The sequence below is a fragment of the Alternaria incomplexa genome (genome assembly GCF_024043165.1).
Source record: "Alternaria incomplexa strain BMP 0042 chromosome Unknown scaffold_26, whole genome shotgun sequence".
Classification (NCBI taxonomy): Eukaryota; Fungi; Ascomycota; class Dothideomycetes; order Pleosporales; family Pleosporaceae; genus Alternaria; species Alternaria incomplexa.
In genome coordinates this window covers 61,915-85,425 of record NW_026249875.1, presented here as the reverse complement: position 1 = coordinate 85,425, position 23,511 = coordinate 61,915, and the positions used below count along the sequence as shown (strand labels likewise).

Here is a 23,511-nt window from a genome sequence, read left to right as displayed (position 1 = left end):
TGACGCTTCCCACGGCATTCCCTCGACCGTACCATAACTATTCCCACGACTGAAGCTGTACGGCACGACCGGAACATTTCACACTACCTCCAGCGACCAGTTTCTTAAACAATCCAAACCGGAAAGAGAAGGAAACCATGGCCGAAATCGCCGGCCCCCGTAAACGCACCTCCGAACGCGACGCCCTCCCACCACGAACCCACAGCGGCGCCTCGGAAACTTCACCTATAGTAACGAATTCGCAATCTCACACCAAAGATTACAACTCAATATCCCCTGATATCCGCGCACGCGACCACTCCACCTCCAGCAACAACTCAACCACCACCATCATGAAACCCGCGAACCCATCCCAAGACCACAACGGCGCGTCCTCCATACCGCAAGGGCCCTCCGCTACGGATTCAGGTGCGCCACAGGAAGGCACAGCAGGCACGTTGCAACCTGCCGTCGACCAGCGCCGACTAAACGGCCATGCGAGTGTAGACCACCGCGCGAGGAGTGCAGAGCGAGAAGCAGCAGCGGTGGAACAGCGGGAGAAAGGGTGGTGGAGCGCGTTTTGGGAGAAGTACGGAAGTGTTGAGTTGGATAATAAGGGGAGTGTTGCTAGGGATCATTTGGCGCTTGGTAAGAACAATCCGTTCCTCCCGACTGCCTCCTGTGGATGTGAATGGAGGAAGATGGGAACGGTAATACTGACATGATACATAGAACGTACCTTCCTAGCCTGGCTCCGTACATCCCTCTCCTTTGCCTCGATCGGCATAGCGATAACGCAACTCTTCCGACTAAACACATCGATAGCGAATTCGCCGGATTCATCTTCTACAACCTCTCCACAAGCGAAATTGCGGCATTTGGGGAAACCGCTGGGCGCGACGTTTATTGGTATTGCTATTCTCATGCTTTTGATAGGGTTTCATCGGTATTTCGAGGCGCAGCATTACGTTATACGGGGCAAGTTTCCCGCGTCGAGAGGCAGCATCATCATCGTTAGCGCCATAGCGGGCGCGTTGATAGCGAGTTCACTCATCATCATAGTGGTTACGGCGCCGGGGGCGTTTGAGACTTGAAAAGAGAAGACTTAGTTTACTTTGCTAAGCTTGGGTATCTTTGATTCATTTCCATCGTACGTGATTCTTTTATCTCTTCATAGGAGTCAACGGCTGCGTTGCCCCTGTCATGTGTTCGCTATCGCTCAAAAGCTTTGTTCCCCCACACATGGTCCATGAATTTCGTCCTAGCCTCTCATCTCCTCCGTTGTCTTGCCCGCTCGCGACGACTTGATGACACCCTGAATCAGCTCTTCGACAGCGTCCCAGTCCGATGTGTCGATGGGAACTAGGTCCGTCTTGAAGTAGCTCGCGATGTAGTTCAGCTGTGTCCAGCTGTTCTTGTCGTGTACGAAAGTAAGGGCGACACCGACACGTCCAAAACGACCGGTACGACCAATGCGGTGGAGGTATGTCTCGGGGTCTGCGTCCACTCCATTTGCCATGGTCGGGACGTCCTGGTAGAACAGTTAGTACCCCTTGTAGATATTCTTTTGAACCATAACTTACGTAGTTGATAACCATAGTGACTGACTGCACATCGATACCACGGGCGAGAACGTTGGTGGTGATGAGGACCTTGGCCTCTCCGGAGCGGAACTGGTCGATGATGCGATCACGCTCAGGGCCTTCCAGGGCACCACTGAGTTGCGCAACCTTGTGGCCTTCCGCAACCATGCGCTTCTCGAGCTCCTCGGCAGTCCTTCTGGTCCTGACGAAGATGATGGACGAGGCTTGTGTCATCAGACCGTAGAACTTGAGCAATGTCGCGTACTTGTCATTGTCCTTGTCGATATCAATGTACAGCTGCTTGATACCCTCGATGGTCAACTCCTCGTGCGCTAGAGTAATTGTATTTGCGTTGGGTGCGAAGCGCTTGGCGTATGCAATGACCGTGGGTGGGAAGGTAGCGGAGAATAGGACCGTCTGGATGTCCTTGTTCAAGAGTGACTTGACGCGAGTGCATTGCTCGCCCATGCCCTGCTGATCCAACATGTTGTCGGCCTCGTCCAAAACCAGAATCTTGATGTTCTTTGGGTTGATAAGACGCCGCCTCAGCATGTCCTGAACAGTTCCCGGTGTGCCGACGAGAATCTGTGCATTGAACTGTTGTCCCCTTCGCGAGGGGTCGGGAATGGCAGCCATAGTCTTGAGGCCGTCCATGAACTGACCCATGTGTGTAATGACACCAAGAATCTGACGGGCGAGTTCTCGGCTAGGCGCGAGTGCCAGCGCTTGCGGCTCGGGGTTCGAAAGGTCGACGCGAGACAGGATGTTGAGCGAGAAGGCGGCAGTCTTACCAGTTCCGGATTGTGACTGCGCGATCATGTTGGTGGGCGGGTTCATCAGAAGCAGAGGCAAGGCTTTCTCTTGAACTTTGGATGGCTGGGTGAAGTTCATGCTGCGAATGCCCTTGAGGAGTTCCTCGGAGCTGACATTGTTAGTTGGCCCGGTGGGTGAGCGCAGTCCACTTACAGATTAAGCTCCTCAAACGACTTCACGGAGTACAGCGGGTTGTTGGGGTCTGCCTGCAGGTCGGCGAGCTTGACCTCGACATTGAACTTAGGCTCAGCCAGAGCAGAGCCGTTTCCAGGTGGACCGCTGCCATCTGTCTGAGCCTGTTCGAGCGAAGACTCTGGAGCTTCTTGGGGTTCCTGCGCGGGAGTCTCCTCGGTCGGCTCCTGCTTGATGGGGGTTTCTTCTGCCGCCGACATGGTGGGCGAGTGCGGGTCGCGTTGCGGGCGGTGAGGTGAGGAAGGTGCGAGCTTGGTGATAGTCGCGGGAGTTTGCTGAGCGGAGCGGATTGCTATGGATACAACGTCGTTGCTCGCTCAAGGTGGTTTGGCGCAAAGTGTGAGGTAGCTGTGTTTGGTGCAGGTACAAGAGACGCGTTGGAAATTGTGAGAGCTCCAGTTGTCGACTTTGGCGGGGCTGAGACGCTAGGCAGCTTTAGCGCGCAGGCCGCATGAACAGGCCCCGAGCATGTGTGCAGGCGCGACCGAGTGAAAGCGCTCAATAGCCCTGTTCCTGCATGCCATTGTAGTCGGCGTGTGCCACTATTCACCACACCACATAATACAATACGAGCAGAAGATTACCAAGATCCAGCGTCACCGGCTCAGATCCCGGGTTTCCCTCCTCGGCACGCACCGCCTCGTTGCCATTCCTCCTGCCCCACTAATTGGGCTGCCGGTAACCAAGACGCCTGGTGTACTCCGCGTATCCCTTCCCGCCCTCGCCCCAGCACTCCTTCACCCTCTATGTCTGGGGCCCTAGTCCCCTCTCTCCACGTGCACGACCCATACACATCTCAGCAATCATGGAGGTCGACATTGCGCCCCAGTTTGGCGCCGAACTGAAGGTATGCGGAGTTGGAGCAGCACCTCCGAGCATGCGCTGACGGGTGATCACAGGATGGCTTCAAGACAGTCAACGCTTGGGTACGTCATACACACTCTCATACACTTCCGGGCGAGAACAGACATATGCGCCGCCAGCTACGTGCCTTGCGCTTCGAGTTACTGACACGCGACTGCAGGTCTCCGGCGGCATCTCCTGGCTGGATGACATCCAACAGTTCTACCGGGAACGGAGCGCTATCGAGAAGGAATACTCGGCAAAACTCAGCGCGCTTGCGAAGAAGTACTATGAGAAGAAGGCAAAGAAGCAGAGCAGCCTCAGTGTTGGTGACACGCCTACCGTTACTCCAGGCTCGCTCGAGAGGTATGACGGCCGTCGCATAAGGTTCGGGCGTTACTGACACATCCACATAGCGCTTCTATGACCACATGGGGTGTTCAATTAAGCACCCTCGAATCCCGCGCCTCCGAACACGAACAATTCGCTGGTGCTCTCATCACCCAGCTCGCTGACCCCCTCAAGGTCCTTGGTACCCGCACCGAGGAGCTGCGCAAGTTGCACGGAGACTATGCTGCTAAGCTAGAGAAGGAGCGCGACAACCAGTATGGCGAGTTGCGCAAGCAAAAGGGCAAATACGACAGCGTCTGCCAGGAGGTTGAGAGCCGGCGCAAGAAGGCGGACGGCGCGTTTGACCACGGAAAAGCCAAGGCGCGGAATGCTTTCGAACAGCAGCAGGTCGAGATGCGCAACGTCAAGGTACGTAGCATGCCAAATCTTACATCTCACACACTGACCACCGCAGAACACCTATCTCATCAGTATCAACGTTACCAACAAGCAAAAGGAGATGTACTACCACGAATACGTCCCTGAGCTACTAGACGTAAGTCAAGCCGCAACATCAGTGACGCATGGCTAACAGTCACAGAGCCTCCAGGATCTTTCGGAAACACGGGTTAACAAGCTGAATTCGATATGGTCACTCGCCGCTCAGATCGAAACCCAAACACTCACGCGAAGTACCGAGTATCTGAAGCATCTCTCTGCCGAGATCCCGCGAAACAACCCTCTTCTCGACTCGATGATGTTCGTACGGCACAACGCTGGCTCATTCCAGGAGCCTGGTGACTTCCAATTCGAGCCCAGCCCGGTTTGGCTAGACGACAGTAGTATCGCGGTTGACGATTCCGCGACGGTATTCCTGCGCAACGTTCTCACGAAATCGAAGACGTCATTGGGGGAGTACCGTCGCGAGCTCGAGAAGAAACGTAAGGAAGTTGAGAACGCCAAAACCGTGCGCCAGAACATAAGGGACGGAAAGGACAAGAGAGATGAAGTGGACATCGTTCGCGCTGTCTTCGCTATACAGGAACAAATGCATGAGGTGGAGAGACAAAAAGTCAGCGCCGAGGTAGAGGTTTCGACCATCACTTCAGTTGTCGGTGACTTGAGCATTGGCGCAAGAAACCACAACTTCAAGTCGCAGACATTCAAGATACCTACGAATTGCGATCTATGCGGAGATCGAATATGGGGACTGTCCGCGAAGGGGTATGATTGTCAAGACTGTGGCTATACGTGCCATAGCAAGTGTGAGATGAAGGTTCCCGCCGACTGTCCCGGTGAGCAGTCCAAGGTGGAGAAGAAGAAGTTGAAAGAAGAAAGGCAGAAGGCCGCGCACGCAGTGACAGCGACGAATGGCACCGCGACGAGCTCCAGTACAAATCTACCCCCACTGGGGAGAAGCGACACAGTAAACTCCATGAATACTCTCAGCTCTGGCTACTCGGCTACTGCGCATCGGTCAATATCTGGAGGCATGTCGCCTACTGCCGAGGAAACTCCACCACCACCAGAGAAGAAGGCGCCGACCGTACCGGGTGCTAGGAAAAACCGGCTAGTTGCTCCACCACCTACGCAATACGTCAAGAACGACGAGGACATGCCTCCGCCCACACCCAAGTCTGCAGAAACGAAGGGTAGAATGCTTTACGCCTATCAAGAGAATGGAGAGGGCGAATTGACTGTTGCAGATGGTACGGATGTTACCATTGTGGAACCCGATGGTATGTAGTTGACGCTTCTCACATCTCAGGTCTCTTTCGTCACTTCGCTAACATTCTGCCACAGATGGTTCTGGATGGATGAAAGTCCGTGCTGGCTTCAAAGAGGGTCTTGTTCCAGCAGCGTATGTCGAGATGACGGTCGCGACACCACCTACCACTGCTTCTACATTCTCATCAGCAAGACCTGACTCGACGTACTCTGCATCGTCGGCATCGACCACCAACTTTGCCGCGGCTGCCGCTCCCGGTAAGAAGAAGGGACCCGCCGTTGCGCCGAAGCGTGGCGCGAAGAAGTTGAAGTACGTCGAAGCATTGTATGACTACACTGCGCAAAGCGACGCAGAGCATTCCATGTCAGAAGGAGATCGCTTTGTTCTCATCAACATGGAGGCTGGTGACGGCTGGGCAGATGTCGAGAAAGACGGCGTAGTACGCAGTGTACCAGCCAACTATGTTCAGCAAGTCTAGATCACTTGTCTAGCAGCAGTTCGCGAGATGAGCTTCTTCTGATTGATTAGTTCGTTGTCTACAGCGTAGGAGTGTTGGAGAAGAGCTACCTGCATGAAGTATCGCTAAAGTATCTGTACATACCTGAAGGCATTATTCTTACCAAGTCTGTTTGTATGCATCTGTAACTTGTGCAGTTGTCGCAGTCACAAAACATGTCGGTCACGCTGTGGCACTACGAGCCCCTGCATCTCGGGACGAACATGTGGGCCCTGATTATTAGCGCAAAGCCTTTCCATCTCGTCACGTCGCTTCCTTCATCTTTCCCCCATCAACCTCACCATCACGTCTCGTCGCATGAGTCTCGCGTTCTACTAGAGGGTCCCATGATCATATTATACCTGATGTGGCCCGCTGCGCCAAACCCCGTAACACACGACAACAGGGCTGCATAGAACACAAGCTTCGGGTGACCAGCGCGCTGCTACGTCGCTTACAACATGGCTGCTGAGTCGTCCTATGAACCTAGAGTACTGACACTCACCGATAGTGACCAACTGCTGAATTCTGTCGAAAGAGAAGACAAAGCAGGTTACATATGCGCCGACACGCAGACATTGGGCTTTCACCTTGTTCACACACAGACGCCTTGATTCTCGAAGTCTCCCATTACACGGTCAAATTGCGCAAATCACCGTGATGATATACGTATTCTGTATACATTCTATGCGACAGTGACATCGGGGTAACGTCACCGCGCATACCAAGACCCCAGGACAAGCCAGCGCCTATTAACACGGAGCACCGCACTACTGTCAGAACTGGCTTGAGCCATTCTTAGTACAGTCCGACCATTTGACTATCTCTCGGCTTCCACGCACGTTCAGCTTCTTCTCCGCGTCACTCGTGTCTTCTCGCAGATTGCGGGCGCATCCGGCTCTTCCAAGTCTAACCAAAACTTCGATGTCGCACTGCATATTGACAGGAACTACCACTCTGAGCATGTACCAATGCCATGCGCAGATCAACATGCCCTCAGGAACCCGGTGCTTCTCAGTCAATCAGCGCTTTAGCACTGGAGACACCACGTATCTCCCATTTGCTCTCGGCGCCCTTTACGTCTGGACGCATGGCAAATTGGCAGCGAAGGCGCACTCTTGTCCCTTCGGTACACGTACGTATGTGGTACAGACTGATAGCCTGCTCAGATAATACCCAGCTACCTATGCCACGCAGCTCGTTCACTAGCCCGAAAGGTCATATGAGCAAGCCTCCTTTGAGAATGGTAATCTATCTTTTGATTGCCGTCTCCGCCGTTCATGCCATTGAATCGATTGCCATATTCACATTCACTCTTTTCAACGCTCTCCTCCACAGCTAAGATATCTAAGCGGTGTATGCACACTCTTCGCCATACCACACACTCTTTCCTGTCTCAGCGATCGATCCTCGTCTATTTGCCGAAGAGCTCCAGAACGCAGTAGGCGCATACCTAACTCATTGCTCCTTCTTGGCCAAACGGAGCAACCACGCTAGTGAGACCCTGTCTTGGCGCCACGATACAAACAATACTCACCTCACCTTCGCTCTTGTGTCTTCCCACTACGCTCGTTTCCTATAAGTCAGAACCGACTCAGTCGCCTTCACGCTTCACCGGTCATTCTTTCGTGTCTTCACCCGGAGTTTCGACTCCATTTCGCTCCTTAGGCACTGCCAGTATCCTTCTCCGCTACTTCCCCGCGTACTTCACAACAATAAAAGAGCCGACACAGTCGAAAGCAGTACCGCGACACCGATCGTTCTGTCAAGAACTTGGAGGAAGTAACTGATTAAAGGGAAGAAACGGTCAGTCGCTCTGCGTCACACTACTTACTGCCGCATTGGCTAACGTCCGAAGAAGTTATTAGCGACTTCCACAAAAGTGTTGCAAGCCCTAGCCTACCATGAAGATTGGCCACATAGTTACCGCCACAGCGCTTGCTGTGATCACTGCAGCTAAGCCGCACCACATGCACCGCCACGCTCATGCTCACGATCCGGTCAAGCGCGGTACCATGTTCACGCCTGCAGCAACCGAGACTCATATCGTATACTGGCTCGATGATCATTCAATCACGGAAGAAGAGGCCCGTAAGGGTATCGCTAACGGCACTCTGAAGTGGGGCAATGATGGTGTCCTTTCGACATCGACTAGTAGTCCTGTCGCACTGCCTACTCTGCCTCCAGCTGCCGATCCGACACCAGAACCCACTCCTAAGAAGGCTGCCGAACAACCCAAGCCTGTTGCGCCCGAACCTCAGAAGCCCGCGCCAACACCCGAAATGCCCCCAAACGACCCTACACCAAGTCCCTCCCAGGATACGACACCTGTTCAACAAACCGGCACTCCGCGTCCCTGGATAGACATGGTGGACAAGGATGGTCACTGTGCCGAGTGCGATAAAGAATTCCCGGACGGGAAGATACGTTGCACGGAGTTCCCTCACGGATATGGCGCCTTGCCTATCGCCCATGAGGGACTGGGAGGCTGGTCCGGTATCCAAGATCCCCAGTATTCCGGGGGGGATGGTTTCGATGACATCACAACCGTTCCGAAAGGTTTATGTTCGGACGGTACCTGCTGCACGTCTGGTAGCTTCTGTTCCTATGGCTGCCCGAACCCTTACCTCAAGGCTTCGTTCCCCTCGATTCAAGGTAGGACGGGCCAGAGTGTTGGTGGCCTGTACTGCAACGAAGATGGATTCCTGGAGATGGCCGACGGCAAGATTGCGAATACCCTTTGCGTTCAGGGCTCAAAACACATGGGCGTGAAAGTGCAGAACAAACTCTCAAAGTCTGTCTCTTTCTGCCGCACAGACTATCCCGGTATGGTATACACCCACGCTCCCAATGCACTTGCTCACATGTGGCAGGTACCGAGTCCATGACTTTTCCAATTACCGTCGGTCCTGGTGAGACCGGTTTCCTAGCAAACCCCGATCAACAGAAGTACTTCTTTTGGCAAGGCAAGAAAACTTCAGCTCAGTACTACGTCAACAAGCAGGGCGTGCCTGAAGACGAGGCTTGTACGTGGGGTACAGAGATGGGAGGCAAGGGCAATTGGGCGCCAGCGGTCTTTGGAACATCTTTCGATGACGGTCCAATGCAGGAAGGTTTTTCCAGCCTGAAACAAAACGAGCTATGCAAGAAGGAGCGACTTGGCTACGACATCACCTTCATTGGCGATGGCGTCGTGTCACCTTGCAGGTACAAGAGCGCCACGAACCAGTGGTGTCAAGCTGACAAGTGCTGGGAAGACCCAGATCGCGGCTGCACTGTACGTCGCTCTACTGTCTTTCCGCAAAGCCAGACAATCGCTGACTTGGATAGGCTGCTATTATGCATGGCGATCTCACTGTTGTACTATCGGATGGCTAACACACCCGGTCTTAGTGCGGCGTCAAACGCATGTACCCCACTGTCTTGTCACTTTCCTTGGTCTGTCTCTACTAGATCTTCGGCTCTCACGACACTGTTCTCACTATTTCCCACTTCCACGTCAGCCTATTTCAGCAGGCTCATGTATTCCTGGTCAATACTTTCACAATGTCGAAGGCCCGGCGGACTGCGGCAACGATCTCGACGGAGCTTTTGGAGGAGGTTTCGGATTTCTTGAACGGATTACCAATTACCTTTCTTCGGATATGTACACATTTTCTCTTCTGTTAGCAATAATATCGAGATCTTTATGGGCGGTGATCCACGTGCTGGTCGTGATGCATAGTCTTCTTGGACTCCTAGGTCGAGAAGGGCTCTTCGTTCGTTAAAGCCAATGGCCTGTTGACTTCAATGTGTGACGTTGATACTCTACACGATTGCAAGAGAAGTGACACACGCGAATCAAACAATATTCAGGCAGTAACTCATAAAGCGTAAACATCGATTCACTATGCTATCGTACGGCAACGAAGTCTCCATCAGCCCGATGCCGGGGTATCGTCTCAGTACACCAATCGGTGAAACAACAAAAAAAATGCAAAGTGCAATCCTCCGTGAGTCAAACTGCCAACTCTTGTGATGCTGCTAGAACACGATTTCTCCCTCCCATGACGATGCAATGATAAACGGTCCACCTGTCACACTGTTGACGGCGGCGAATGTGTAGAACATGGAGGTGAATTAGACTGAATGGAGACGTAACGCATAGCGGGCGTGAGGGCGGGCTAATCGATGTGCCGAAGGATAGCGGGTTGTGATAGGCTGCGTTGCCATACCTACCATCCGTAGCGCACCTTGACGCATACAAGCTGATGATGTTGATGCACATCAGTACACCGTGTCTATAGTTCCGCGCAAGTGCTCGTCGCTGTAATGCTAGGTAAGACAATCGAAAGATTTATATGAAGAGCGGTAGACGGTCAGAGAGCTGCGTCACTCAATTCAAAGGAGCGCCAGATGCCCAACTGCCTCAACTCGGGTCCGGATTGAAGCTGAGAAAGTCCGCCGGGTCATTCATGTTGAGGGCCAGACTCGGGTCAAAACCGAGAAAAGAGCCATTCTCTGCCGTCGTCGTCGGTGTTGGGTCCTCCAGAGGTTCACCGGTATGACCGCCGTGTGTAAGACAACCGACGCATGCGCAGCCATCTCCGCATTGACAGGTACCAGAGGCGTCTGAACAGCTTGGTAGGGTCATCTCGTTCCAGAAGTAGGATGATGGCGAAAGTGTTACAGTGTCTTCGTCTTTGATGTCGCTTGGGCTGCTGGCTGCGGGCGATCCTATAGTATCTGTGGACTTTTGCAACGTGTCGCTTGGCGCTGACATGGTCGGTGTGTAACCAAGGCTGCTGGGGAATTGGGCTTGCGGCTGGCTTGGCACGGGGTTCAGTTGCTGTGGCCAGTCCCTGGGCAACACCATTGGTACCTGAGGCATGGTCGCCATGTCCATGCTCTGTTGAAAACTCATCTGCGTTGGTGTGGGTGTTGCTAAGCTTTGTTGCATTGGACCGAAGTTCAGGTTGTGACCGGCCTCCGCTCCGTAGCCAGATTGATGAGGGTAGGTAGGCATGTCGTACAGTGGTGGAGGCATCCCTCCGAAGCCGCCGTTGTACTGAAAGTGTGCCATGATCCTAACATATTCCATCATTGTAGCGTTGTTGGGATGCGCTGCGCATCCAAAACAGCTACATGACTCTCCGCAGTGGCAGTTGTGTTCGGGAACGTGCTGACCGATGTGAGGACTTGCAACAGACGGTGACATGGGAGGGTTCGCTGACGGGCTCATCGATACGGAGTTTTGGCGATGATAGGCTGCCGCTGCATGGTTGTAGATTGGAGTGCCGAGACCGAAGGGGTTCGGTGCAGGCGATGGTATTTGCGCATGGAAGTTCTGGTACTGTGGGATCACCGCTTGAGCTGGAAATTGGAATTGATGTCCCATATGTTGATAAGCGTGTGACTGATCGTTGACGGGTGCATCTTCCTGCTTCGTTGAACAGCAAGACTTCTTCTGTGCTGGCGGCTCTGGAGCTGGTTTTGCTTTGGCTTTGCTGCCACAGCAGCCTCCTTGTGCTGGCGCTGGTGCTGGCTTGGCTTTGCTACCACAACAACCTCCTTCTTGAACTGGCGACAGAACCGGCTTTGGCTTGCAGCAACTGGAGACGGGCTCGTTTTGCGCAGGGAGTAAACGTGGGGTTGAGCTTGCACTCGAAGGGAGTGACGCTGCGTTGCTACCACTTGTTTCCGAGGGTGTATACGTGATGGAAGAGGCATCAGTCTTGGCGTCAAAGCCAGCCTGAATGGCTTTCTCGAGGTTGTACGGGGTGACGGCTGCAGACTTACGCCTGCCTTTTTGGATTCGACTGTTTCCTGCAACGGTAGCTGTGGGTGCAGCTCGTTCCGAAGGGCAAGCACATTCAGACGCTTTGGGAATTGTGTAGTTGATGACGACACGTTCGCAACTGCATGAGCCAGTCGGATGTGGACAGCTACTCAAAGGTCGACCCGGCTTTCGAACCTCGACAAGCACCCGATCTCTGTGGTCGCATTTCGACGAGCGATGGCCGCGGATGCACGGACCGCTATTGAAAGTCAGTTAAAGTGCACGGCGAATGAGCAGCCTGCGCAATGCGATGCAAGCCGCAGTCGCTAAAGAATTTCTCGGGTACCTGCTGTATGTGCGTAACAAATAGCGAAGACAAGAGGGTAGGACAATGCAGAACGAGGAGCAAGACGAATAAGCGGGAGTACCTACCAGGCGACCTTCTTGCGCTCTCCATTGACTTCGGCCCACATGATGCGGGGCTGATATGAGGTCGAAATAACTTGCTCAATCCGCGGCAGGTTACCACCAAATGCGCCGTGTATCGGGGACGAAGTAAGACTGCTGATGGGAACAGCTTTTGTCCAAGCTTACTGTATACCGCGCACGTGAAAGTCTTGCGGAGGGGTGAGGTGGCGTACGGCACGGAAGACAATGCAGTGGCAAGAGTCTAGGCTAAACGTACGACTCTCGTTGGTAGAGAAAGTGGCCGACAGGCTTCAATGTGGTGCGATGTAACTATCCGAAAGAGAAGGTAGACTCGGTACTGGGCTTGGCTAAGTGATCTGTGAAGGGTCCAGCTCCGAGCGCCTGGAGCGTTGATAACCCTGAGCGCTGCCACCGGCTTCCCACAGTGTCGGTGATAATACTGTATAAGCACAGGCGTTGGTTGATGCAGTAGCGATCTTGAGCGCGGAACGGATGAATGGTGGATCGTATGCAGGCGGGCGCACGTCGGAAATGCACACGGCAACAGCGGCAGGGTCCTCAGTTGAGAGCCGGCGGAATCAGGGCGCCGGTTGTACTGGATTCCTCCCAGGATGCGGTCTGGAGAAATATTGCCTTGACAGGGCCCAGCGTTGGTGGGGACGTGAGATACCAGTTCAAAACCGCAGAAAGAACACCGCCGTCACCTCTCCCCACTAGACGGATGAATGACTCGGGTCTCCAGGTGTCAAGGCGTGGGATCTGCTGGTCGGCGCTCGAAGGTTTGTCGTGAATTGAATGGATGCGACGTTTGGCGGAGGGTTGGATTAGGCTTAGTGCCTTAGCGTTGAGCAAGTTTCTTACTAAGCGGTCTTAGTCGCTTCAGGGCGGCACAAGCAGAAGGTGCAATGATGGAGAAATAGATGCCAGGCGATGTCTCAGCGGTAAAGCAAGTGGAGGAAGTGGTGAGATAAAGTACCTGCAAGACGGGAGTTATGGAAACGTGACCTACGGAGAGCAGCACCTGTGCCTGCTCAGATCATGGTCAGAAGAACCGTGGAAACGATGCTGCGGCCGCCGGGTATATCACTGGAGCGTGGGGAATCTGGCGCCGAGCGGACCCTGGCGCCCTCAGATGAGTACCGCGATAATTCAATCGGTGTGGGCGCGATTGGTAGGCCGTGGTATACTTGAGGCGTCGCTTGAAGCCACCTGGATCACGTCCCACGCCATCGGGCTGGTGCAACGCTCGCTGCCACAGCCAACGAGCGAGCGGCAGACCCTGCGGCCGTTTGCAGCGCATCCTGCCTGGTCAGCCTTCAGACCCCGTTGATGACGGCGATCCGCTGTTTCGAAGATTGCGTCTGTCTGGAACGCAGCTGAGATAGGAAAGGTGGTGGCTGGTGATCTAGGCACGTGCCACTTGTGGCTCCGCTCCTCGAACACCCAAAATACAATCTTCGCCAAGACCATTGTTTCGTCACAACTTTCCTTCCATCATGTCCTCAGAAGCCGACGAGGAGGGCCTGGACCTGTTCCAAGAGCCTACCGACTTCTATGAACCAGAAAAGCAGGCCACATTCGCGTCTCATCAGCTGCTTTCCGGCAAAGAGCTCACTGTTCGTTTGGTCGGTCACAACCCTTTGTGGGTAAGTCATGCGCTTGATCACCGACATCCCGAAGCAATGTATGGAACTTGTCAACGCCACCAGTATTGGCTTCCGTTCTTCTAGAAGACTTCTGGAAGGCCCGTGGAATTTCGGAAATGCTTCGATACCTTCACTGACTTCTGACGTACTTGAGCTGCGCTTGGCACGTTCACTGACGTATTCAGGGGCACTTTCTATGGAATGCAGGGCGCACTATATCTGAATATCTAGAGGAGAATGCAAAAGAGCTGGTTGAAAACCGGACGGTTCTCGAGCTTGGCGCCGGAGCAGGACTTCCAAGCCTTGTCTGTGCTCTCAACGGTGCCGCTCAAACGGTCGTCACGGACTATCCCGATGCTGAGTTGGTCGAAAACCTGCAATACAATGTCGACCATTGCGAACTACTTTCTAAGCCACCCAAGATTGTGGCGGAGGTTTGTGACTGTGCTCAACCTTGGCAAACATCACTAATGTATGTACAGGGGTATCTCTGGGGTGCGCCTACCGGTGACTTGACGAAATATCTGGCTGATGGTTCGGGCTTTGATGTCCTCATCTTGGCCGACCTTCTATTTAACCACTCGGAACACGCCAAACTCATCAAGACTGTCCAGCTGACCCTCAAGAAATCGCCGAACTCCCGAGCCTACGTCTTCTTTACACCATACCGCCCGTGGTTGTACGAGAAAGACTTGGCTTTCTTTGATCTGGCCAAGGATGCGGGCTTTACCGTCGCTAAGACGTTCGAGAAGGTCATGGATAAGGTCATGTTCGAGGAAGATCCTGGTGTGAGTTTTGCGGATCGCTTTATTTGCAGACGTCACTGACCGAACTTAGGATGAACTTCTTCGCCGGACTGTCTTCGGCTACGAGCTGACTTGGAACGCATGAGGCTTGTTCTCGGAGTAACAACGAGTAAAGCACGATGTTTCCCGCAGGCCAAATCAATGGTACTCGTCCGCCATATGTGAGTACCAGTCCTGGAGCAACAGAACTTTGGTACGCAACTGCTCAGTTTTGTTTTGAGAGCCACAAAGCTTTCAGCAGTTGTGTGAGCAGCAATTTTGCCATCGTGTCTCACGCCATAGCCTTCCCCAAGCAACATCCATAAATGCGACTACAGCAAGTCGAGTTTGTTTTTGGAGACGTTCGGCAAAACATGCATAGGATTGACTTTGCGGGCTTTCAGCCATCTAGCGGTACACGTATAGTATGCATAATGCCTTTCCAGCCTCTACCTCGCATACCTTGTTCGCTAATTCTAACACATCCCCTTTCTACGCGACGTTATGTACGTACTCCGTCAAAGTCTCACATCGTGCATTGCGGGAGCGTGAGGAGGGCTCTATTGCACAATACGTTGCGACTTCTTCTATCGTATGATTGTACTGATAGACTCACAAGGCACGTATAACAGATTCACTTCTCGCTGGGTATGCTGCAATATGCCAACACACCGCGCGAAACACTGTTCACTCCGTTCCACATATGCCTAGGCGGAGTTCCTCAGTATGGGACACAGCAACACTTCACTACCTAGAGGTTCATCGCGATCAGCGTTCTAGCTTCACCACCCCTTCCCACCTCTGCTCAACTAACCCCATGGTCGTGTCAACGCTCGAGTCCCGAGTGGCATCTCTGAGCCTGGGCGGCTGTGTCGGGTGGCAAAGTCAGGCTGATCTAGTATTTCCAGTGTCCCCCACTGCCTCTTCCCCATCTCCTGACCCATCTCGCTTAGATGATACATCATACCAAGGTGCAAGCGATGCAGTGGGATTGAAAGGTAGCGTCAAAGAATACACGCTACCCCCACTCCCAACTCGTGTGGAGCAAATGATGAGGGTCTTGCCTGTCAAAGGACAGCGTCCTCTCCTGCAACACATCTCACGCCATCCGATGACCCTAGCTGATGTCGAGGCTTTGGTCCCTGCACTCATCGGTAGACATAAGATTATGGACCAGTTGGTCGTGAACATTGGCTACTTCAACGCTAGAGGCTTGATACCGTCTTCTGACCTCGAGCACATGCTTATCCACATCCTCGCTGTAGGTGACGAACAGCATTACCTATACGAAACAACACAAGCCCGGATTGAACTAGAACGCCTCCGCTATCAACACTACGAGCGCATACAGCGCCAAAACCGGATAAAAAACATAAAAGGTTTCAAGAAGACGGGAAGAATTAGGAGCGATGTTCAGCATTGTGAGTCTATTGGCGACTTTTCTCGTTCCAGGCTGCACAGTGGACCGGGCCTAACGGATCGGAAATATCCCAGGGTCCGGCTCCCGCAAAATGACACGCGACAGGTGAGCGTGATACCCAATCTGTCATTTTCGAAATTGAACACGGAGGTCGAGCACGATGATGTGTGGAAGAGAACTGGATCGACTCCTGACGTCTTGTGTGGGAGGAAGGGGAGGAGCGACAAGATTGTCGCGAAGCTACCATCCAAAGAGCGTTCATCTCAAGCCCAAGTTCCGCCTACGCGCCGAAGACAAAGAAAGCGGTCTAGGATACCTTGAAGCATTCGAAATAGCAAGATTTGTGAAAGTTGACCTCAGTGATGAGCGATGCATGCCTGTGAGGTTGAATTGTTTGCGGGGGCTAGCGCCGTTGACCGATAGAGCTTATCCATTGCCGAGGTTCCTTGAGGCTTCACGACTCCTCGACTGCCGACCACGATGACGCGCTACAAACCACCATGATAGCCTCATAGCGATGCCTGCCATCTCTATCAACATCTATCTATCATGACCTCCTCAAAGCCACCGAAAGCCATCCTGTTCGACATCGGCGGAGTTGTTGTACGTGCCTCCTTTACACTGCCCTGCCATTCATTACTATGCGCGACGGGACCACGTTAGTTAACGCCTACCATTGCAGGTCATCAGCCCTTTCCAAGCCATTCTCGACTACGAAATCGAGAACAAAATCCCGAATGGCTACATAAACTTCGCGATCCAGAAAGGCCCTCATGACACCGGCGCATGGCAGCTCATCGAACGGGGCGAAGTCGAACTCAATGACGATTGGTTCGCGGCCTTCAAGAAGCAGCTTATGCGACCGGAAGTATGGTCACAATATCTCCAGAAGCTGGCGCAGCAAGAGAGTGTCGGTGGTGGACAAGCCATTGAGGGCGGGAAGCCACAGGTGCCGGACATCGACGCGAAGAAGCTGTTCTGGCGCATGATGAAGATCAGCCGAGCTCCGGATCCATACATGTACCCCGCGCTACGAAAGCTAGGCGAAAGCGGAAAGTTTGTCCTGGGCGCGTTCAGCAACAACGTTACCTTTCCCACGGGCATTCTCGACGACGAAGGCAAGCTCTTCACCAAAGAGCTCATCCACGAACCGGCGCCCAACCCTTACGCGAACGACTCCACAGATATCACGACGTGCTTTGACATCTTCCTTGGCTCGGCGGCGGTTGGTGTCAGAAAACCGGATCCGGAGGCATACAAGCTGGCGGTACGGGAGATGGACAAGATCGCGAGGAAGAAGGGCATGGGGAGTGTGACGGAAGGTGACACTCTCTTCTTGGACGACATCGGCATAAATCTGAAGTTTGCGAAGAAGACGGGACTAAGGACAATCAAGGTGAATCTGGGCAAGACGAAGGATGCTGTGAAAGAGCTCGAAGAGGCTGTCGGCATACCATTGTTGGACGAGAAAGCTAAGCTATGAATGTTGACATGAGTTCCACCTGCTTCAGAGGTCACAGGCCTCCTTAGCCTCAAGATCCGCCATTCTCTTATGCGCTGCACTCTCCACCAATCTAATGACAGCCAACAGTGCAGACTGACGACTCAGTCCTTCCTGAGGCGCAATGAGGAACTTCTTTTCTGGGGTAACTGACTTAGTGTTCCAGCCAATGACGCACGCGCGGAACTTTTCAACACCCTCTCCTCTGCTTTCGTATCTGCCCATTAGGAGCAGTGGTTCTAGCGTCGGGCGGTACGTGGAGGTGATTAATTCTGTGATGATGTCAGTGCGGTGTCAAGGTATGGTGAAGAGCGGTGTTGTACTGCTGAGATAGCTGAGGTGATTCTCATCGGTGTCTAAGAGGGGCGTAGCAGGAACGCTGGGAGGTGCTGGTACGTGGGGGCGACTCTCGTTGCTCGATTCGTGTGCCATGGTACTCATGATGACGACGGTTTGCGGAGCTTTATTGGATAGCTGCCCCTCAAGGCTATGTATCGGTCGGGCTGCTTGCTCTCTGGCATCGCAATCATCTTCAAGAAGCTTTTGTCATAGCAAAGCAAGCCTTATATTTTGTTGCTGCTGACAATTATAGCAATCGGAAAGGCAGTCAACAAGTTTAAAAGACGCACGAGGTTCCTTCCTAGCACAAGAGACGACTGACACACCTGTTCTCTTCTACTGCCTCTCGCTCCAGACATGACCATCCTCCCAGTATCGCAGGCAGACGTCAATACTCTCACATACATCAACCTCCTGGTTAAAGGCATCTTTCCGTTCCCCCACCCGTCCGCCGCTGTGAAATTAGGCTGTCTGAAGAACGAGCTAGGAATTGTCAAATATCGTGCGAGGGTCATTTCTTGTTATCACCATCAGTTTGACACCTCCAGCGGAAAACCCGTGGAGCTGATGACGGATCTCATCGAGGTGCAGGTAGCAGATTCGCGGAGTGAGGTGCTGTTGAAATTGCTAGAGGCAGTGGAAGATTATGCTGGACAATGGACGTTGTTCCCGGAAGTATCCGACGAGAGAGAGAGCGAAGAAGACTACGCTGAGGAACAACGACCGGGAGAGCCCGAGGAGAATGAAGACGAGTAGGACTTTAGGAAGATAATGCAGAAGATGTCCTGGGGAGCCCGAGAAGGGGAGTATGATTTGTTGGAATCACAACAGATCACGCAGCAGTGGGGGTTTCGAGGAAAATAATGAAACGAGGGATCTGGACATGATGGTAACCGTAACAAATGGTAGTCCACAAAAAGGGCGGTAATGGGAGAACTTATCGCGTATGCAGCCGCTCTTCTAATCTGGAGGATTGATCCATGCAACGTAGAAACACAAGCCAGCAAGATACCCCATTTGCATTACTCAGTCAAGCAGTCTCGCATACTCCAAGCACCCTTGTGACCACAAGCCTAACTAATCCCCCGGAAAGCACCTTTACACCTTATGCAAGGAAAAACGTCAAAACACTCTAAGGCCTACATTGACGTTTGGCCACCTACTTCGCATCTTTCTATCCTAATTTAGGCCACAAACCGACTTATGGTCTTTACTTTATGAGGTGCTCACCCCCTCTCACCCCTCCCCACACTCCCACTCCCAACACTCCCACCCCCATCCCTCGCCGCCTTCTTCTTCTGATAATTATCATCATTCAGCATCATCCTCCCAATCTCCATCTCCTCAACTCCCAACAAATGTTCCAGAGCTTCTTTCCTGCTCCCACCCATTTCAGGTCCCAGTTCGAGGCTTCTGACTCCGCCTTGTTCGATGCTGTAGAGGGAGGCGCAGAAGGCGAGAGAAGGATCGACGGCTTTTGGTTTGGAGGCGGAGTTTGCGGAGGCTTTGGGTGGGGGGTGGCGGCCGAGGATGCAGGAGGGGGGTTTGAGGGGGGAGAGGATCCGTGATTGTGCTGAGGTGGGAGGTAAGTATGTGGAAGAGATGGAATTGGGAGGGCTTGGGGTACTTACTTTCGATAAGGTCGATGAGATATCTAATCTCCGTTTCGTCTTCACCTCGCAAGTTTGGAAGGGGCTCGCGAGGTCGACCGAGGCGCTCGGGCATGCTTGCCGCCAATGAATCCATCTGTGTCTTGAGTTTTACTACTTCGATATCGAGACAAATGGCAAATAGAGACGGTCTATTATGGCGAGAAACCGGTGAAGAAGCCGCGTCATCGACCAGGATCAGTGGTGTACCGGTGTGTTTGTCTAGTTGTACAGTGAGGCGGGAGGATGAACAGGTGGGTGAGATCACTTGGAGAAGCAAACTTTGTGGAACCATCGAAGCGATTCGATACATTTGCATGCGCTCATTCTACCATGTTCACATGTTTATAGATGTGTAGACATGCGTAGGTTAGATCACAGAACTGATTGCTGGGCGTCTAATTGTATGAGCAAATCACAGGCGTGGTCAGTGGAGGTCTACGAGTGATACTGAGATTTACTTGGCATGTGTTACACCTACGTCGAGCGACTATTGTGTTCTGAAGAAGGTCATCTCTCTACTGCCGATCACTGACATCTTTCATGCACCACTTCTCCTTCGTTTCGGTGGAGGCGGGCCTGCTCTTTTCCCCTTGACCTGAGCACCAGCTTGATTTCTGTCTTCTTCAATATCCCTGAGAGCACCACCTCTCGGCCCATCTACTCCGTCATTGCTCTCTTTAGACATTGCGTCTCGAGCAGCTCGCTCTGCGGCTTCCTTAGCCTCCGTCAATTCAAAGATCTTTTCCCAGAACTCTACTGCAGGTGTTTCCATATTCAGACTTTTCGTAGCCATCAACCTCTCCAAGGTGCGCAACAGCCCCAGTAATGCTTCTTCCCTTGTCGATCCCCCATGCAAGCCAAGTTCTAATACTGGTGAATGATCTGTAATTGAGCTAGTAACAACAGTACTCAGGTATCCATTGAGATTGGAATCGGTGGAGTCTTGATAGAGTAGGACGGATGCCTTGAATTCGTCGCCGAAAAGACTATCGGCTAGCATCTTCACATGGCTAAGAGTACGGTGGTCGGCCTCGGTCACGGGCTTGGCTCTGGCTGTGGAGTTTACGCTCATGATTAATAGGTATTTCGGTAAGCTGAGAAATCAAGCCGAAGTATGCTCTCTACACAAGCGAATAAGTGCGACAGTTTGCTCGCCATGGTAGCAGACACAAACGCATCAAACAGTCTCTAATGTTCCACCGGTGTGGAAGCATTCAACTGCTAGACACCCTTTTGCGTCATGGAAGAACACCCCAGAAGGATAAGGATCAAAAGCACGGCCCATTCAACGCCTGCTGCTCTATCATAGCGCGTTGGTGTTGCGTTACACGAACGCCCAACAAGGAGTACTCCACCCTTGTGGCGCATGCGCAAACGCTCAATCTCTTTTCTCCAGTTACTTCTCGGATTTTCGCCGACTCTCTTCCATGATCTGGCTGCTGCCTTTTCCGATTTCGTTGACACGATGACGCCGGTGGCACTTCTTGTAGCCGCTGTCTCACTGGTTGCGCTCATAATCCAGTATCTCTATCACCGACGACAATGCCTCGTAGGTCCAATCTATCACCTACACACTCCCAAATTACTAAATTTGCAAAGTCAGATCAAGCGATTAGCGACCGCCACGGATGTCTTCCAGCCCCCAGACTGAAGAACCAGAGGCCATTTGGTATCGATCGACTTGAGCAGATCTTCCGCGCAGACTCTGAATCGCGATTGATGGAGCTCTTCCTGTTCCATTTTCGGCAAACGGGAAAGACACTAGAGCACAAGTTCTTGGGAGTGAAGGCGTATGGAACGGTCGAGCCGGCTAATTTGGAGGCTATCTTGTCTACCAGTTTCAAAGGTACGGAATGAAGAAGATGAGGTGGTGGGTGTTTTAGAACGCTGACTTACAGGTAGATTTTGGTCTTGGGCCTCGTCGAGCTATCCTGTTTCCGGCGTTTGGTGACGGTATTTTCACGCAGGAAGGCGCTGACTGGAAACACTCCCGGGATATGCTGCGACCGCAATTGCAGCACAAGCATTATGAGAGCCTTGAGATATTCCAAGAAGCGACCAATGATCTCATCCGGTTGGTTCGAGAACGCGACGGGATCGTTGATCTGCAGCCGCTCTTCTTCCGCTTGACTCTCGATACCACGACAGCGTTTTTGTTTGGCGAGTCAACTCGCAGTCTCGCAAACCCGGAGGTTGTTGGTGAGCGGACGTTTGCGGATGCCTTCAACACCGCCCAACAATGGGCCGTTATCAGGTATCGACTCCAGGACCTGTACTGGATGATTGACGGTAGAGGGTTCAGGAAAGCTTGCCGAGATGTTCGCAAGTTTGCCGACAAGATTATCGATCGCAATATTTTGTCGAACCGATGTGAGACAGATGATGAGGGTAAACATGTCTTTCTGGATGCTGTTGCGCAGCATGCGTCGAATCGAGCTGCATTGAGAGGTCAGATCATCAGTCTGTTAGTCGCTGGGAGGGACACCACAGCCTGCCTTCTTTCCTGGACATTGTGAGTTGCGCTTTCCGGTGTTGGGATTCGCGTCTAATGTGAATAGCTTTCTACTCGTACGTCATCCGAACGTGATGAAGAAGCTGCGCGAGGAAATCCTCTCGACCTATGGCGCTGATGCGGAACTTAGCCGCGATAGCTTAAGACGATTGCCGTACCTGCAAAACGTACTCAAAGAAGGTACGTCTCAACCCTGAGTTTTTCTCTCGAATGAGCTTCTCACCCTCAGATCAGTCCTGCGACTATACCCATCTGTACCTGTCAACATCCGTATGGCTACAAGAACCACGGTACTTCCCACAGGAGGCGGTCCGGATCGCACTTCCCCAGTCCTCATACCCAAAGGGAGCGTGGTAGCTTTCAGTGTGTATGCCATGCACCGCCGACCGGACCTTTACGGGATGGATGCAGAGCTGTTTCGGCCAGAGAGGTGGGATGAAGAGATGCCTTTGCAGCAAGATCCGACGAACGCCAAGTGGGGATATCTTCCTTTCCATGGTGGACCGCGGACCTGTCTGGGCAGTGAGTACCTGCGTGGGTTACGCTTTTCGTCATTAAGCTAATCTGAAATTCTAGTGGACTTCGCGCTAACGGAAGCTGGGTACGTGATTGTGCGACTTCTTCAGAGCTTCGCGGATATCAGACTTCCCAAAGGAGAAGCTGCCGAGCTGGTAGGAGTGGAGAAGCAGGTCATGACATTAGTCATATCGATCAAAGACGGCTGTAAAGTTAAGATCGGTTAGTAGTAGGGCACAACTTTGGTAGGGTTTCTGGTGATGAGATGTGATGGAGATGTCCACCTGGGCAGGTGCACATGTACTTTCAATCTGATTAGCGCGCGGCGCTAGTGAGGACCCTGACTTCTCGACCAGCAGGTACCAGGGACCACATCTACCAAACATGCCATCCATTGCTTAACCATGCCTCTACGTTTTCCTATCTACCAAGGCTTCTGTGGAATAAACTCTACCCCAATTTCTCTGGCGATATCTTCCATCGTCAAAGCTTCTCCTGCAGCTGAGACCAGCCCTGTTCCGCTCTCCGCTCTCCTCCTAGCTTCTTCATACGCTGCTTCGCAACTCACCAAGTTCTTCCTCTTCCGTTCGTTTTCTTCCACATAATCTCTTTCCTTGTCGCTTATGATCACGTCGAGTCTCCAGGACGCGATTTCCTCAAGCCTCTTCCGCACGGCTTCTAGAACACCAATCCGAGTTTTGGCTGTTTCGACCTGCGAGAGTAGTCGTCTCTTGACACTACCTGAAGACTCTATTTTTGACTCGACTACAGCGGCACGATACCGGTAAGAATCCCTTTCAGTGCTCAAGCCGTGGGAAACGTACAATTTGCCATTTGGATAGACGGCGTCGAGAAGCTTGGTTACGACGTAGAAGGTCTGGAACTCGAGGTCTGTGATGCTACTGGACATCGGTGCTGGTCCCGGGTTGTTAGATAGCGTAAGTGTTGGAATGTCAGCATGCGTGTGCGTGAAGTTTATAAGTAGAAG

At 52.7% G+C, this 23,511-nt stretch overlaps 9 protein-coding genes across 9 annotated transcripts; 7 read left to right on the top strand and 2 right to left on the bottom strand.

Moving 5' to 3' along the window:
- Positions 1 to 1,240: 1,240 nt before the first annotated feature.
- Positions 1,241 to 2,767, bottom strand: DBP5 (RNA helicase required for poly(A+) mRNA export; the record flags this gene model as incomplete). Its single annotated transcript, XM_051440244.1, has 3 exons — positions 1,241 to 1,510; positions 1,563 to 2,484; positions 2,529 to 2,767. 3 exons carry the CDS (start codon positions 2,765 to 2,767, stop codon positions 1,241 to 1,243), a joined length of 1,431 nt encoding a protein of 476 aa, XP_051285888.1.
- Positions 2,768 to 3,372: 605 nt separating this feature from the next.
- J4E90_010731 (uncharacterized protein) lies at positions 3,373 to 5,947 on the top strand (the record flags this gene model as incomplete). The annotated part of the gene is made up of 7 exons (XM_051440243.1): positions 3,373 to 3,414; positions 3,467 to 3,493; positions 3,592 to 3,776; positions 3,827 to 4,169; positions 4,216 to 4,296; positions 4,342 to 5,479; positions 5,544 to 5,947. The coding sequence occupies 7 exons, from the start codon at positions 3,373 to 3,375 to the stop codon at positions 5,945 to 5,947; spliced, it is 2,220 nt and encodes a 739-aa protein (XP_051285887.1).
- Positions 5,948 to 8,095: 2,148 nt separating this feature from the next.
- On the top strand, positions 8,096 to 8,853 carry J4E90_010730 (uncharacterized protein; the record flags this gene model as incomplete). Its single annotated transcript, XM_051440242.1, has 2 exons — positions 8,096 to 8,100; positions 8,124 to 8,853. 2 exons carry the CDS (start codon positions 8,096 to 8,098, stop codon positions 8,851 to 8,853), a joined length of 735 nt encoding a protein of 244 aa, XP_051285886.1.
- A 1,520-nt stretch (positions 8,854 to 10,373) lies between these two features.
- J4E90_010729 (uncharacterized protein) lies at positions 10,374 to 11,045 on the bottom strand (the record flags this gene model as incomplete). Its single annotated transcript, XM_051440241.1, has 2 exons — positions 10,374 to 10,826; positions 11,037 to 11,045. The coding sequence occupies 2 exons, from the start codon at positions 11,043 to 11,045 to the stop codon at positions 10,374 to 10,376; spliced, it is 462 nt and encodes a 153-aa protein (XP_051285885.1).
- Positions 11,046 to 13,648: 2,603 nt separating this feature from the next.
- Positions 13,649 to 14,689, top strand: J4E90_010728 (uncharacterized protein; the record flags this gene model as incomplete). Its single annotated transcript, XM_051440240.1, has 4 exons — positions 13,649 to 13,798; positions 13,984 to 14,232; positions 14,281 to 14,586; positions 14,636 to 14,689. The coding sequence occupies 4 exons, from the start codon at positions 13,649 to 13,651 to the stop codon at positions 14,687 to 14,689; spliced, it is 759 nt and encodes a 252-aa protein (XP_051285884.1).
- A 1,863-nt stretch (positions 14,690 to 16,552) lies between these two features.
- J4E90_010727 (uncharacterized protein) lies at positions 16,553 to 17,486 on the top strand (the record flags this gene model as incomplete). The annotated part of the gene is made up of 2 exons (XM_051440239.1): positions 16,553 to 16,606; positions 16,686 to 17,486. 2 exons carry the CDS (start codon positions 16,553 to 16,555, stop codon positions 17,484 to 17,486), a joined length of 855 nt encoding a protein of 284 aa, XP_051285883.1.
- A 714-nt stretch (positions 17,487 to 18,200) lies between these two features.
- On the top strand, positions 18,201 to 18,599 carry J4E90_010726 (uncharacterized protein; the record flags this gene model as incomplete). Its single annotated transcript, XM_051440238.1, has 1 exon — positions 18,201 to 18,599. The coding sequence occupies one exon, from the start codon at positions 18,201 to 18,203 to the stop codon at positions 18,597 to 18,599; it is 399 nt and encodes a 132-aa protein (XP_051285882.1).
- A 2,438-nt stretch (positions 18,600 to 21,037) lies between these two features.
- On the top strand, positions 21,038 to 21,352 carry J4E90_010725 (uncharacterized protein; the record flags this gene model as incomplete). Its single annotated transcript, XM_051440237.1, has 2 exons — positions 21,038 to 21,044; positions 21,135 to 21,352. The coding sequence occupies 2 exons, from the start codon at positions 21,038 to 21,040 to the stop codon at positions 21,350 to 21,352; spliced, it is 225 nt and encodes a 74-aa protein (XP_051285881.1).
- Positions 21,353 to 21,492: 140 nt separating this feature from the next.
- On the top strand, positions 21,493 to 22,750 carry J4E90_010724 (uncharacterized protein; the record flags this gene model as incomplete). The annotated part of the gene is made up of 4 exons (XM_051440236.1): positions 21,493 to 22,007; positions 22,054 to 22,187; positions 22,242 to 22,529; positions 22,584 to 22,750. The coding sequence occupies 4 exons, from the start codon at positions 21,493 to 21,495 to the stop codon at positions 22,748 to 22,750; spliced, it is 1,104 nt and encodes a 367-aa protein (XP_051285880.1).
- Positions 22,751 to 23,511: the final 761 nt, after the last annotated feature.